Source organism: Ixodes scapularis, unplaced genomic scaffold (assembly GCF_016920785.2).
Source record: "Ixodes scapularis isolate PalLabHiFi unplaced genomic scaffold, ASM1692078v2 PGA_scaffold8__174_contigs__length_109621045, whole genome shotgun sequence".
Lineage (NCBI taxonomy): Eukaryota > Metazoa > Arthropoda > Arachnida > Ixodida > Ixodidae > Ixodes > Ixodes scapularis.
The window spans coordinates 10,822,531-10,838,809 of record NW_024609883.1 but is presented as its reverse complement, the minus strand read 5'-3'; the positions used below and the strand labels follow the sequence as shown (position 1 = coordinate 10,838,809).

General features: G+C 43.0%; 1 protein-coding gene across 1 annotated transcript in view; it reads left to right on the top strand.

The window, feature by feature from the left end:
- LOC8029348 (RNA polymerase II-associated protein 3) overlaps positions 1-16,279 on the top strand; it is a 58,826-nt gene that overhangs the window by 1,368 nt on the left and 41,179 nt on the right. The window contains exon 2 of the mRNA XM_029982744.4: positions 12,338-12,430. Within this exon, the coding sequence (XP_029838604.4) occupies positions 12,338-12,430 (93 nt within the window). The remainder of the gene's footprint in view (positions 1-12,337; positions 12,431-16,279) is intronic.

Genomic DNA, 16,279 nt, shown 5'->3' with positions numbered 1-16,279 from the left:
CATACATCAAAAGTGGTCCCTAGTGGCAACCAAAAGATGTTGCAGAAGTCGGTGTGTTGTGCTGTCAGATGTCGCGATCCTGGCAGTTTAGTCCCGGCAAAAAGTATGAGCGGACGTCGCTGTCGTCACAGAGTCCCGACTCCTGGCTGCCAAAGCTTCCGTGGAGTTTTGGGCTGGAGAAAAGCCTGCAGCAGATTAGACATCAGCCACATCCAGCATTGTTTTTGCGACGCCACCAGGATTGCGACCGGCGATAGCACTACACTTGTGTGACGTCACCGGGCAGAAACTGAAGGACCACTTTTTAGGACGCAATAAATACGCCAGTCAAAGGACGCGTCCCAAGCGACGTGGCGCCAGTAGTAGACCAAGTAATTTGCTGCTTTGAACGACATATGAGGAAATGAGAAAGGAACTGGTTTTATCAGATTTTTCTAATAGTTCCGTTTCAAACGTCCTGACGGTCCACATGAAAAATCCCGCCCTCGTGTCCGCAGCATCTGTCTCGTGACGCTGAAGAAGGTGAGCGAGAAAGAGGGTAACAGTTTTCCGCATGCCCTCGCCTACTCGCCTGCGTTTTGTCCGTCCCCACCGTCGTCTGCGACAAGCTGTTCTGCACCTGCAGTTCCCGGGATTTTTTTCGCCACCCTGGATGGTGCTGCACGTTTTGGAGCAGGTCCATTGGGCTGGTGCCGGCAGGCACTAGGTATATCTAAAGTCCGGGCCTGATCCCACACTTTGCACTTGCTCTACGTCAGCGCTTGAGCTTGTGCCCCTTCAGACGCAGCAATCGAAGAAAACTGCTTGTCACCTCGTGTCAGCAGTGAGGAAATTGTTTTAATCTAAAAAAGATGTATGTCACACTTCTGCTAACATTGAACAAAAGCAATTTTAGGGTTGGGAACCGTGGAGCCAAGGGACACTTTCACGCCGTCGATTGTTCATGACGCGGCTGAAATCAGTCACAAAATTGTATGTGTTTGAGTTCAGATTGGTGCTTCATCACACTCTTTTGATTTTGTAATTTGCCCATGTCATGATGTGTGACTTGACCCTATAACTGAAACGTTTGCCCCTGACCAATGTCAATGCTGAACTCTCTACACCCTGGATTACTCTACAGGCTTCATTTTAATTGAAGTGCCAGTCAATCTGGCTAACATTTAAGCTAAACTGACTGAAAAGAAAAAAAAACAAAAAACTCTGGAATGTTTGCACTGTTTTTCACGAAAATGTTAATTGGCGTGGGATAAATCGGAAGTATTATGGTGTTGGGTTGGGGGTACAAGCCGTTTGCTTGAGGGTTTGTAATTGATTGTGGTATTGAAGCCACCCAGCTAGTCACGTCTCGTTAATATAGACACCATTATGGTGTCTTTATTGTTTTGATGTTATTATCTTGATGTTTGACAAACAAGTATAAGAAATTGTCACCTCTGTTTTGACTCGTACGGCAACAAACAAATCTTCGCCATTTGTTCAAAGGGTCGTGGTGTCACATGTATTAGTTTCTAACATGTCAGTCCCTCCAAAGGGACACCGCTGCTCGACAAAGTGCTGCAGTGCTTGTGATCGCCGAGCAGCGGCGTCGCTTTGGGGGAACCGACATGTTAGAAACTAGAACATGTAACACCGCACCCCTTCAAACAGAAAATGGTGAAGCTATTGTTTGTTATCGTACGAGTCAAAATTGAAGTGCCAATTTCCTTACACTTGTTTCTCAAGCATCAAAATATAGTTATCAAAAAACGAAGATTAGTAAATAACTTTTAGAGCCTATAGGAAGCTCCCAAAAGAGCGCAAGCATTACGTGACTAGTGGCCAGTCACGTGACAGCCAGCTTCCACTTTTGTGCGGGCTCCCGCAAGTGCCAACTACAAATCCGTTTCGTGCCGTAACTACAGCTCTAAAAATTTGTTTTTTCGTTGTAAATTTATTTTATGACATCCTTTTTCCATCCAGGCTGTTTAAAAAACAAGCTTTTCCCTTCCTATATGTTCTTTAAGACGAGTTAGGTAAAACCGAATGTAACATGTCAGGCAAAGTAATTACTATCATGTTTATTTGAATATACTTTGAATTTTTCTCTCCTGCCACTGGCCTTTAATATTAGAAAGTCCAGCCATAATTATAATGAAACGAGGCTGTCCCACAGTTGTGAACAAGTTTCCGAGCCTATTGAGCCAGCCAAGAGCTTTGGGACGTCAGCCATTTCTTTCAGTGCACCAATCCAAAACTGAAGCTTGACGTGCATGCAGGAGTGCGAAGCGGTGGAACTTGACACCATTCATAATCTTTGAACACTTCGAACAGTACAGTGTGCTGGAAATTAAATAGAATAGCAAACACTATTTGCAATATATTTTATTTTTGAAATATTTGCGCACCTCTAAAATTAATCCAACACACTCTTCATGAGACACAGTGTCTCGTACCTATCTATGTACCAAAATTTCCGGTGTATAGACCTTTGCCGAAATTGCCTTCTGCGCGCTGCCACCTTTGTATGCTGGACTGTTGAATGCCTCCTGAGCATGTACTGTTGCTCTGCTGTGCACTACATCGGATGCTGCACATGGGCCCACAGCTCAGTGAGTCAGCATTTTTTGCTCGGCTGATAAGCAAAGGTCTGTGAGATGCAGATTTTCTCTCAGATATTCATTGGCACGTCTTTTTCAATGGTGTGACATATAGTATGCTTCTTTTTTTTTAAGTATGCGTCCTAACTGTGTATGATGTAGGCTGTATCAGCATTTATGACAAAGGAAGAACGGCAGAGCACTCACCGATGCATTGCTCTTCCGATGGTTCAAAGGCGGCCCGAAATGTGGCGCGAAAGGTCCGCGGCTATGGCAACTCTGTGCCGTAGCCGCGGAGCGCAACTTATGCAAAGGTGCGACTTGTATACCAAATTACGAAGATAGAAACTGCGCCAAAAGTACCGAGGACAAAGAACGAGGAAAACACACATTCTTTGTCCTCCATACTTTTGGCGCTGTTTCCCTCTTCGTAACTGTGCATAACCAAGTTGCCCAATTTTCGACAGTGCTTATATACTGACTTTTCTAACGTTCGCATATGGGGGTTCTGGCTTGTAGACAGGAAAATATGGTATTCTTATTTGGCATTACGTAGAGTTGGGGGAAGGGGGGGTTAGTACAATGAGGTATACAGCAGAACCAAATAAACGCACAAAATAAGGTGAACGAACAGCAAAGAGAAACACGTTACAATGAATCATTCCACAAAAGCGAGAAACACATAAAGGGAGGAGGAAAATACTGAAAGATACAATACACAATTTCCGTGCAGTTCTGGCATTGATAGCGCAGAAAAAACAACAAAAGGTGGGAAAACAAACAAACTCACAATCAGTTCAACTGACAGGGAAATTTACGACCTGATCAAGCTGCAGCATGTTTACAGCTTAAACAAAGGACAAGTGATCACTGGTGGAGGCGATTTCAGTGGGAGGCGGTTCCAGTCTGAAATGGCAAGTAGAAGTTGTGCTTTCTTTAAATATATTAGTTTATGAAAACAGGGGGTTAATTTTAAAGGGGCCCTGCAATCATATTTAATCGTCTACCTTTTTTGCGGTTTCCACGTCTCTTGGGGTTCGGACAAGCCACCGGGCACGGAGAAAGTAACTAAATATCACTGTGTCATATTTTAACCAGACGATGCGGAAACCGCCTCCAACTACGGGGGTAACCTGCGGTGCCGAAGGCGCATGAAATGTGACGTCTTTGGGCGTGGGCTTACGACTGGTCACAGCCGCTAGAAGCTTCTTTTTAGTCCAAATACAAAATATAAGTGGCGCGAACCGTTTCAATTATTTATAAAAGTAGTTTTTGTTCGGTATTTTAGATCAGAAAAGAAACAAATGCAGTTCCTAAAGTTCGGAAACAAGAAATGACCCGTCAACATACCTGCCACCAAGCGGTAAAAAAAGGCGGCGCATACTAGAAAGGGGTAGCGGGATCACGCACCGACGAGCGGCGAGCGTAGAAAGGTCCCGGATTTTTGCGGCGGCGCTTCAGTCGAGAATTCGACCGGTTCCGAGCGTTCCGAAGGCCTCCGGCGAGCATCTTTGGCTTGCGGTTTGGCCCTTCGGCGGTATGGCAGCGCGAAGTGGCTCCCGTTCTGAACTGATCTTTACCCCGCATTTGCTGTCATTTGTGGCGAATGAAGTGTCATGCTTCATTAGTGTTTAATCGAGCAGCAAATGTAATGAGAGCCGCCCTGGCTGCCCGCTTCATACAGCCTATCCAGAACATGCTTTAGTGGCGCCTTCTCGAGCCGTCGACACTGAGTGCGGCAGCCGTGAGCGCTCGCTGAGCTCACTACCCCTCCTCTAGTTCACGGCCACTCAAGCAACCAAGGACGTCATGAAGGAGGTTATTTTTGCTTGTTTTTGTAATTCATATTCGCCTATAACTTTTAAAATCAAGCGAAATTTGAGAAAAGAAAAGTGGCATTAAGTTACTACATTCAGTGCGCTCAGGTTTTGTGCAAATTAAAAACCAGTAAAAAAGTCCTTGCAGGGCCCCTTTGAGAGAGTGATCCCATTGGGAGGATAAAAATATTAATGTTTGAGAAACTGTGGTAGAGTTTGTGAATGAATAAGTGGCAGGAAAGGCACCTTCTTTCGTCAACAGGTAATAGATTAAGTCAATGTTTCAGGCTGGTTACACTTGTGAAGCGGGAATACTTACAAACTATGAATCTAGCAGCTCTTTTTCAAGGAATTCAATATTATCTGTCGGATATATTTGGTGAGGGTACTAAATGATTGATATATGTTCCAGATAGGTTCTTACAAGTGCAGTGCATACAAGAAGCTTTGTTTCCAAGTTTTCTTGAAACATAGTTCATTTGAGGAAGCCAAGTGTTTGCGACACTTCTTAAGTAATATGTTCACTGGGACGATTCCACAATAAGTCAGACGAAAGATGAATGCAGAGGGATTAAGGGACAATGTGTTTTGAGTTGCATCATTTCCAATTGAAATATGTCTGAGGGACTGCCTTTCGTTTTGTAGTGAAGGTCATAGACCTCTTCACCTCTTGTCACATGGGCGCTGCCATCTTGTAATGATGTGACGCAGCCGCCATAAGGTGGCTTCAACTCGTCGCTTGGCTCTCTTCTCTGTGCCTTAGTCAAGCCGTCATATTCGTGTTTCTCACCACGTTTCATCGCATTTCTTGCCTTGCTCTGTAAAGTATCATCTGATGGTTATATTTGCTACCTAACTGCATTCCATTATTATGCACATAACGTCTGCAGTTAATTTTACGACATGTTTTGACTATTTTCACCGTCGACGGGCCGTATACTTGTGAGGATGCTAGAGGGACCACATGGATCAGTGCTGATGCAGGTTATGTAGGTGACTCTAGGGCAGCACAACAGTTCAAAGGCCAATAACATAACTTTAGGTTCGCTCAGGTACCTTATGAAGCCACATTGTGTGCTTTCTAAAAGCATCATAATTTGCCTTCGTAAGAAATCGAACAGTTGCTAACTAACTTTTAACTTGTATATTTTATCGGATTCTCAGAATAATGGTAACTTCAACATCAGGTGATTTATTTGTTTATTGTATTACACCTAACTGCATTAGATGTTCATCGTTTTTGTGACAGAAACATTCATTGGATCAGTTTATCTATAAATATAAAGAAACTAGACCCACTGGTCAGTCACATGTCTGCAATCATTTGAGTGCTTCAAAAATTTTCTTTGGATATTAAAATGTAATTAAAGTTATTAATTTGGGCACCAAACTTACTACTTCCTAGGTGAAAAAGAACAGACAAATTGAAAGCACCTGGGGACCAACGTAATGCGAAAAAGAAAAACGCCTGTGTGGAAATCATCCAAGTGCAGCATTGTTGTCGATTCCAAATATGGATTTGCTTTCAGTGGCTGGTGATGCCGAAATGTACAAAGTGTATCAGTCCAAGAAATAAAGATTTGTCCACACAGGTCCACGAAGTGGTGCCTGGCATTTGCTGTCAGCCACTTCTCTTGCACCATTTAATTTCATTTGGCAATTTATATAGAAGATAAATGTAAGACTTCACTTGATGGGCCTGCAACTTATTCTATATCCTGAGCATGCTGTAAACGAAGGTATAACAAATTATTTATTTCACTTAGGATTGCGAAATGCTATTAATGAATCCTTTTTGAGGGCCGATTTGCTCTGTGGCCTTGGATGGACTATCGAAATGTTTCTCGAGTACTTAATTTCTTTAAAGGGTACAGAAACGAAAAGTTTGCATTTATTTCTTTTGCTTAGATGTGGTCCATGTTGCGCTGGCAGTCCAGAAGCACTAGCCTAGACTGTTTCTGGGCTGCCGGCAGAAAAGTCAAGAAAACTGATTTTAAAACAAATGGACAGATTTAAAAATTTGCGTCTGGTGGCATTCTGTGCAGCTCCGTCGGAATGTCCCCACTTCATGAGTTCCTTGAAGCAGCGCCACTTTGTGGCAGTATGGCTTGCTCGTGGAGTTACTTAGTCCTGAATGTGACTTGGCAGAGAACGCTAACGCATTTACTACGTTGCATACAATAAAGCTTCCACAGTGCTTCCGCAATGTGCATTCCAAGACCATTCAGATCGCCATTCTTTGCAAACAATAGGTAGGAGCTTGATCTGAGGATGTGGGGTCCTCTGCCAAGGCTCCCCATACTGCCCCCCCCCCCCTCCATTCACTTCCCCCGTATGCGCTGTGAATAGCGCGCTAAAATATGGCACCCTATCCAGTATACATAGCTTGCAGGTGTCGCCATTGCTATGTATTGACGGTCCTTTCTACTTTCTGATTCCCTCTTGACTTGAAGCATGAAAGCATAAAACACATAGGGACGAACACACACAGACAGGACAGTTCTTTCAATTAGCAACCGACATTTTGATGCCTTCAGTTCTTTCAATTAGCAACCGACATTTATGATGCATCCTGAGAAGGCATCATAAATGTCGGTTGCTAATTGAAAAAACTGTCCTGTCTGTGTGTCCGACCCTATGTGTTTTATTCTTTCGTGTTTCAATTACTTTGGGCCAACCTGCTCTGTGTTTATGTTCGTAATTGCCTCGAGTTACTACTTCTGCAGTGTGAAACTAACACGGTAAAGCAGACACTCGTGGTACATAAAATCAGGGTGTCGAACCGGAACCGAACCGAAAACCGGAACCGAACCGGTATTTTTTCCGGAACTGAACCCGAACCCGAACCGTTATATTGTTATCGCGATGAACCCGAAAAGGAACTGAACCGGAAAAACAATAACGGTTACCGGCTCATGTCAAAACGGTTCGGCCACGCGCTGTTGACAATGAATGTGCTATCAATGCCATTTGTTTTTTAAGTGCCGTCAACTGACACACACCTTGCTTACATATTTTTCTTCTCCACTCAGTCTTAGGAATATAAACGCTGCATCCATGAATCTTGACATACACTGCATCCATGAATCTTGACATAGGAACCAGTATTGCGCTGGTCGCAACTTGCACGGAAAAAAAAAATTAGAAAACTGTGCAAAAAAAAAAAAAAAAATTGCGTCATGGGATTTTGTTTTCCTACAATCTTGTAAATCCTAAATGCTGCTGTGTGCTCATTTCATAACACGTTTCTAGAACGCGCGAGTTCTTGAAGCTTGCTTCCATCGGAATGAGAAAAGAAAAGGCTGTGGATTTTGATAATAATGCATCCGGTTTCGTATAGGCACTTAGAAGCTAACATATTTGTGAGACAGTGAACTCTTCTATTTTAATATTTATCCTATTACGTCCTTCTGGCGTTGTGTTCGGTGAAGTGTTTTTCATATGCCGTATCTTGTTTAATGAAAACTTCTTTAAGGGTCTAATTTGAGTTACCGAAGGCTAGTTCAAATAAAGAAAGCTGTATTTTCTCCCCACTGTTCCTTCAATTGCTTACACGCTGAGGTGGCGGGATAGGTAGAGAGTTCTACTTGTTAGTGGGTTTGTAAGGAGGTCGCGGATTTTACAGCTACTGCGTCGGACCCAATTAAATGAAGTCCGAATCCGTAAACGTCGGTGAGGTAACCTTTGAGTGCACATAAAGAAACCATTCCTGGTAGAAATCCCTGAGCCTTACAGTACGATGTATCCCGTTTTGTATGTGCTGATTTCAGATGTTTTATTTGTAATTTATTTTGATGTTGCAATTTGTCATTTATAATTTCCGAACCGGTTCGCGAACCAGTTCAGCGCCCCGAACCGGTTCGCGGATCAAAATAATCGAACTGGAACTGAACTGGAACAAAATAAATTTACCTGAACCTGAACCGTAACCGAACCCGTATTTTTTTCGGTTCGACACACTGCATAAAATATCGGCATGGCCGCAAACAACGTTATGGGCAGGCTATGTATTGGCCACAGGGCGTGAAGTCCTCGGATCTTACTGCTAGGCGAGATTGCCACGTGTTGACACTACCAATCGACAACGCTCGCAACTACAATACCCTTGGCCGTGCTGGAACTATACTACAAAGTTCTCGGAGTGGCTCAGTGCCACTGATTCATTGGTGATGTGCTATAACTAACCTATTTTATCGCTAAACTAAGTGAAAAGGACATAACACGCCAACACAGCCCGGAGCGTGCTGAAACCGAAATCAACAACATTGAAGCCACCCAATGGCGGCGGATGTCAGTGCCCCCTATCCCTAGGTCAGGTAACTACTGAGATGAAAAGGTTTATAAATTTAGTTCTACATATTAGCTTTTATCTTTATCAACCACATAGCGTACCAGTTTGTAATTGCGTCTAAGTCTTCCTGTAAAATCCTGAGGACTTCTCATTGAAGGGCAGATGTTGCGACTGTCTGAAGAGAGGTGCGTTTAAGATTTGACGTTAGAATGAATACTATAATGAATTTAATGTACATGACTAAGAGCACTGAACGGAGTACTAAACCCTGCGGGACACCAGACGTTGCGAGGAAGGAGAGGTAAGACCTTTGCCGATTGCGACGGATTGATATCTTTAATCAGGAAGTTGTTAATCCATTTAGGAATGCCTGTAAAAAAGTTTAGTCAATTTATAACATGATTAAAGTGTCCCCAGAGCTCTTGAGGTCTAGAAAATATGCCTTAGTACAGATGAATTTTGTAAATAATACCATCTTTTTTTACAAAGACTAATGCAGGCAGTTAGTCATGTTAGACAGGTGCAGCCACCGTTCCCAAGACTATTTTTAAAAACCCACCAGTTTGAATTATAGGGCTCAAACCTACGTTGAAATTGAAACTACAGTTCTTCGGCTATCTACGAGATTGTGGAACGAAATTCTCCGCACCAAATTTAATTTCTTGACAGCACTTGGAAACCATCGATCACTGGTGATCGATGGCCAATGGGCGTGGTCAGGAAAGAGTTAAGACACCCCCACAAATCATCTTTAAAGTCAGTGAGCAATTGTGCAGAGAAAAATTAAGGTCTTTTTAGTTGTGCTAGTTGCATATGTTACAAAGTTATGTCTGTCAAACATACAGGGTGCGTTTTTAAGCTTTATAGATTTGTTCAAGAAGAGCCGTGAAAGCTACACTTCTGCGGTTTGTGCACATGAGTTATACGGTTAGGGGCACATAGTATAGGGGGTAATTGTAACAATCAGTCGGCTGATTAAGTAAAATTTGTTAATTAACTTTTTAGTTAGGAAAAATAGACATGGGGGGTTTCAATTAGAAACTTGCTGAGTGTCATTGAAAACCACTAAATCAACTTTTTTTTTTAGGATGTATGGCAGGGGCAGCATTTTACGGAGTGCATCGGAGTGCATCTCTGCGCCTACGGTCTTGCTCCCCAGTGGTTGAGACGCACAACACAGGTCTGCCCTACTTCCCTCCGTCCTATGAGGGAGGTGAGGGGGTGACTTTGTTGCACGACCACCGGGGAGCAAGACCACAGATGCAAGGATGCACTCTGCTAAGAAACCGAAATCTAGAAATACGTCCAAATAGAGCGCTTTTACGGAACGCCGTAAAATGCTGCCCCTGTCTTTTATCTTCCTAAAAAGAGTTGATTTGGTGGTTTTCGTTGATGCTTAGCAGGTTTCTGATTGGAAGCATATGTATATTTTTACAAATTAAAAAGTTTATTAACGAAGTATACTTGTAGCCGACTGATTGTTCTATTAACTCCTTATACTGTTTCTGTGGCCATATAACTCACCCGCACAAACTGAGTAAGTGCAGCTTCCGTGGCTTGTTGTAAACAAATTGGTAGAGCTTTAAAAAAAGCACCCCGTGTAAACATGCTTTGTGAGGGTTACTCTGCCTCAGGCAGTGAAAAAAATCTAGGAAATAATATATTAACGACTTTTGGGACAAGATTATTTTGTTTCTTTTGAAATTGTTTTACACCCTTTGTTATTTCGTGACCTACACTTTCAAGTACCATAAGAAACTGAGTGAGTATTCCCTTGAAATTTTATCAGCTAAATATGGGGTGGGCATTAGTTTCGAGAATGGAGAAGTAGAAGGGGCGCATAATAGACCTTTGGCCCTTGTTTGATCGAAAGAAATGGTATAGGAGCACTATAAGGTTCTAGCACAACCCCTAATTTTTAAAGCTTCACTGCTTTGCACCAGCTTGCACAGATAAACCTTCACTGGTTTGCACCAGAGAAATAGCTGATGTAAAGGAGTATCTTGGTTAGCTTGGTGGGCTCAGAAGTTTGCTGCGGTGGGGGCTCGATATGTTCTTCGCTTACATTTCAAATGTTTCATAAGTGGTGGGGTGAGTATTTACGTTACATGGGCACATGCTCAATATTTTAAGATAAGGGTTTTTTTTTAGCTTGGTTTTTTTTTTATATTGTCAATAGTTGTTAGAAGAGACTTGCTCTTGCTGTCTCTGCCAGAGCTTTAATGTGAATGTTTGTGTCACCACCATTAATCTTAATTCTGATGAAGTGGAGATAAAAAAAGGTAATGAGCAGTCATTTACTGGTTTGTGTGGCAACAGCAGTGAGTGAGCAAGTCATCTGATTCAGAACTGGAGCAGACGACTGAAGCTACTGAGAAGCACTATGGGGCAGCTTTCTCCAATACCTTCATGAGGGCTTCTTCCACAGAAGCATTGGGAATGTAATTCGAACCATTTGGAATTACAGCAATATTTTATGGAACATCACCTTAAGCTCTTTGTTTAGCAATTGATGGCCCTTGGGGCACCCTTGTTGCTTTTTTTTTTCTTTTTACATCTGCACGGTTCCTGTAGCATGTCCAATTGAGATTGATGGAACAGCATGCCCACTGACCTTTGCTGGATGTTGTCTAATATGCGAGTCCATCTAAATGGGTTTCTCCAATGGTTGGTGTAACGTAATTCAACACTTTATTGCTTTATCTGCTGCTCTTTCTTGACCATGGGAAGAATGGCTGTTTTTTATGACTTTTTGTTACTTTTGTTTTCCTGAAGAAACTATAAAGTTTACGTTTTATGTCATACATAGAAATTAAGCTAAATAACTGGGCTTTTCAGCGATGCAAACGTCAAAGCAAAGACTTGAATTCTAATGCAAAATAAATTTGTCAAACACAATTTTATTCTAAAAAAGATTGTCCAAACTGAGTAGATATGGCTGTATCTAAAAAAAAGTGCAAGAAAAGATGGAAATATACTAAATGTTTTTCAGTTTTAGAACAGAAAGCTCTGCAAAACCTAGAGTTCTTGCTCAAAAAGGTTTTCAGCTACCGAAAATGAAGTGAACCTCCATGACCTACATCCCTTTGGGCTAAGCATTTCTCAACGTGGTGAAAGACACGTCATCAGCACTGAAATATAATGAACTAACTGCGTCATCAGACCCATGCTGCTATCTGAATAAAAAGAATTGACCCAGGATTTGCAAGAATTGCCACGCTTTTGAGCACTTGCCGGACCCGGACTCTGCCGGACCCGGACTTGAGCACTTGCCGGACCCGGACAACGCACCATCGATTTGATGCTCGGCCTAAAAAATTGCTGCCTCGCGGAGAGAGAAAGTGAAATACAAGAACCAAAACTATAGTCTTTAAACTACCCATGCAGGAAGCACAGCAGGAATTTTAAAATAGGCCTACGGACCTTCTGGTCGGGGGTAATTGGTGGTCCATGAACGTGGTCAGGAGAATATTCATTGAAAAAAGAAAAAGCCCATGAAATTTTTCTTCTCTGTTTGATGTGTTTACCTCTTCTAGCTCTGGCATCTTTATAAAGTGCCTCTATTCTTTTTGTAATGGCGTTGTGAAGCTGCCTCAGTTTTAGGCGCAACCGAAGGAAGCAACGAGTAAAAGGGAATGTGCGAATTGCAGGAGCCGACACCTGTCAAGAGGCCTGCATCCTGCGAGGCTGCAACAGCCGCTGCGGAGGACGGTGCAGAGGCCGGCGAGGTTGCTAGGGAAGAGGTGAGCCCCATTTAGTCCCTCTGCCACGACGCCGTAGTCATTGACAAAATGAGGACGGCAGGTTGGGGCTTCAGTTGTCCTGGTGCAAGTGTCCTACCTTCGACAACGCTTCAGTGTCTCGCACACTCAAACGCGCAGCCAAAGCAGGACAGAAGGCTCAGAACGTGCGTTTGAGGTAATTGAAAGACTTGCTGTCTTCACTCTGGCAGTGACTATAGAAACATGGGACGGTATCTTCTGAATCGAATATGAAGTGAATAGTCGTGCCATTTGAATAACTTTAAATTGTGTAAAACAATCGGAAATATTGAGTCCAATGACCTCTACAAAATGGGAAGGCGGTTTTAGACAGATTCTCGAGTTGTAACTAACCTCAAAGTAGGCTTTTTTTACTTTACGATGCCCTTTAATACAACATTTTTAAGATAGGTGGTGTTCCAGTGTAAAGATTGCAGTTTTTTATAGTTCCTCAAGTGAGAGCTATGACTAGCAGTACTTGTGTTCCAAATATTTTACATTGCTCGACTTCCATTTGGGCTGAAGTTCTGTGGAGCATGCCTTTAATAGGCAGGTATACTGTGAATGCAGTTATCACCCACATGCTGATGTTATATCTTTTTAAAACCATGTCTACATGCAAACCTCCTTTGAGAAGCATAATTAAATGGCAGAAGTTTTGTTGTTTAAGTTATTTAAGCAAACAAGTGTGATCTTTTGAATATGAACGAAAGATTAAGTGTGGTACTCAGAAATCTATATTCAATGATTCTAGTGAATTATTGGCGACTCCAGCAAAATTGACACCCGCTACTTGGTTCTTGTAGGCAGCATAGAAGCAAACATTGTTTGTATGCTGCCGACGTCCTCCGCAGGGCCGTCGTAGCTGTTGACACGGTCCGTACGTAGCAGGATCTTTTTTTGATCGGAGCTTCTCGAAGTTGGCGAGAAGCGGCTCCGATCTAGCAGAGGAGGCTTACAGGGAAGCCTCGACTGCTTTCTCCAGGCTCGATAAACTTGTGCCTGTGATGGCGTGCATTATGTTTTTGTTTTTTAATGTCATTTGTATGAGTTCATATATAACGAAGAAGCGGATATAGCGAGGCAATTTCCGATTTCCGTTGACTTTGTTATAACCGGTCTCGACAGTATATGAATATATACCATTATGGCAACTAAATTCTGCCTTTGGTATAAGATCTAAAAATTCAGATTACTACAAGGGAACAATATATATCATAACTCTATATACCGTATTTACTCGCACAATGAACGCACTCGTGCAATGAACGCACCCCCCAGTCGGCTCTCAAAATTTCGACTTTTTTTTCACTCGCGTAATAAACGCACCCCCGACTCAGACGTCAAAAGTTTGACCCCCTCCCCCCACGCGCGCGAAATGAGCGCACTTTTCTATCCTGGCGCAGCGAGGTCGCGAATGCATGGGCAGCGTGGGCGAACAAACCGCCTTGCAAAAGGCGCTAAAAAAATTTGCGAAAATCCAACGGAAGCAAGAAAAAAAAAAAAAAAACATGGAGAGGAGCTTTTTTTTTTTTTGCACAGCGCAGTCTGGATTTTGGGTTCGCGTGCCGCCGTTGCGCGCAAGGAGGTAAGAAAGAGAAGCGGAGAAGGCTCTAAGCGAACGAAACAGCTTGCGAAAGGCGGAAAAAAAAAAACCAATACGGAACTAAGAGAAAACAAAAACAAAGCCGAGCCTTTTTTTTGCTTTTTTTTTTTGCACAGCGCAGTTTGGTTACCGGGGTCGCGCGCCGCGCGCAAGGAGGTAAGAAAGAGGAGCGGAGAAGCCCTCTAAGCAAACGAAACAGCTTGCGAAAGGCGGCAAAAAGAAAAAAAAGAAAACAGGGAACTGAAAAAAAAAAAAAAAAAGAAAAAGAGGAGCTTTTTTCTTCTTTTTTTTGCGCAGCGCTGTTCGGTTTTTTTTTTTGGGGGGGGGGGGGGGGGGGTCGTGGTCGTGCGCAAGGAGATAAGAAAGATAAGCGGAGAGCCTAGAGTGCCTTCATGTGCGCTTCGCGCACATGAAGGCTCCCTAGGAGAGCCCTGGCCTAAGCAACGCCTGAGCAAAAAAAGCTGCATGCAAAAGGCGCCAAAAAGAAAAAAAGAAAACCCCAAGGAACTAAGAAAAAAAAATACAAAGGAGTTTTTTTTTTTTTTTTGCACAGCTTAGTTTGGTTATTGGGTCGGGCGCTGCGCGCAAAGAGATAAGAAGTTACTTTCATTATGCGAGTAAATACGGACGCAAAAAATTTACTTTGCATAATGAACGCCCCCCCCCCCCCCCCCAACTTCGCATCGATTTTTCGGAAAAAAAAGTGTGTTCATTCTGCGAGTAAATACGGTATGTAAACTTTGCAGGCAGAAATTGGGGTTCCTTGGGTTTGCAAGAAATCAGTGTAACAGACTGTTCCAACAGGATAAATTCTGTTTTAACTTTCTTCCCCATCAGTGAGTATATGCAGTATTGTTTACAAGGTCTGAAGGCTTCTTCACTGCTTCATTGGATTAATGTCGAGGCCAGGGCGTGTTTCTCGGCTGCAGTGATGGAAGTGCTGCGCCATTTGCGCCAAATAGCGCCATGAACGAAAGTCTGCTGCATCTCGTGCCAAAGCGTCATTTTCGCTCTAAATTGTGCCATAACTGCACCAGGACAGGCTTGAAGCAAAATATAAAAATAATTTAATATTGGTCGGCCCTAATATTTAGAAAAGTAGAAGGGAAAAAAATGTTATGAATATATTTCACAGCGTCCATACTATATAATTTGTTTCTTCTTAGGTCTGAGCACATCGCAAGCTCGAACGAATACAACTTCAAACACACATACTAAAAGCGCGAGTCATGGGGCATTCACTGCACCCGATTGGTTTAGCCCATGAAAAAGCACGTACAGGGACAAGAATGCCGGGCTGTCGCAATTTTATGCTCTTTAATTGGTCCCAACGACCTGTAGAGTCTGCTGTAGTGTCGACTTCAGGTGAAACGAAGTATAGGGATTGTTTGTTAATCACTTTGGCTGGTTGATGCGCTGGTCAGTTGATCGTCGACATCGTCTAAATGGACCTTTTTCCAGTAAGGAGTGCCTCACGACGGTTTTGCCGCATACTACAAATGGAGGGCAACCGGACTCGCCTTCTCCCGTAGGAACAGATTAGCGTCGCAACAGAACAGTGCCCCCCAAGAATGGCGAAAGGGCGGTCAAGGTCAAGGGAAAGGGTGTGCGCGTGCGCAGACGCTTACTGGAAAAAGGTCCATTACCAGACGCTGTCTGCATGGTCAGGAACTAAAGGTCTCTTTGCAAAACAGTAGGATGGTGGTATACTGTGATAAGACTGAACCAGGATCTTGTGCTCCTGGTGAAATCACTCGATTATCACGTCTGCCACATGCCGTCGTGCCGTGACCGCAGAGTACCGTGGCATTTGCGCCGCTTCTGTAAACCTTCACTACATCTCACCACACATGAGCGTGCATGCGTCGGGCTTCACCGCTTTGCACCGGAGTGCTAGAAGCAGCGACTGACCCGTTGGAGGGTTAGCGCAATAGACACGGAATTCATTCTGAGGATTATTAAAGATAGACCTTCTTTGTCTTCATTGCAAATTAATCTCTAATAATAATTAAAAAAAAGGAAACAGCTGAAAAAAAGATTAAAAAAAAACAGACACAAAAAACACGGGTCTATTTTTGAGTAAATACGGTAGTTCTTCTGCAGCTGTCGAATGAACGAGCAGCAAACTTTGATTTAACTCTAGTTCCAACGCCACTGAAGAGCAGTGTCCCATTTAAAGAGAAATCATAGACTTTCATAATATTTGTCAGTGGTTGTTTTTGTGG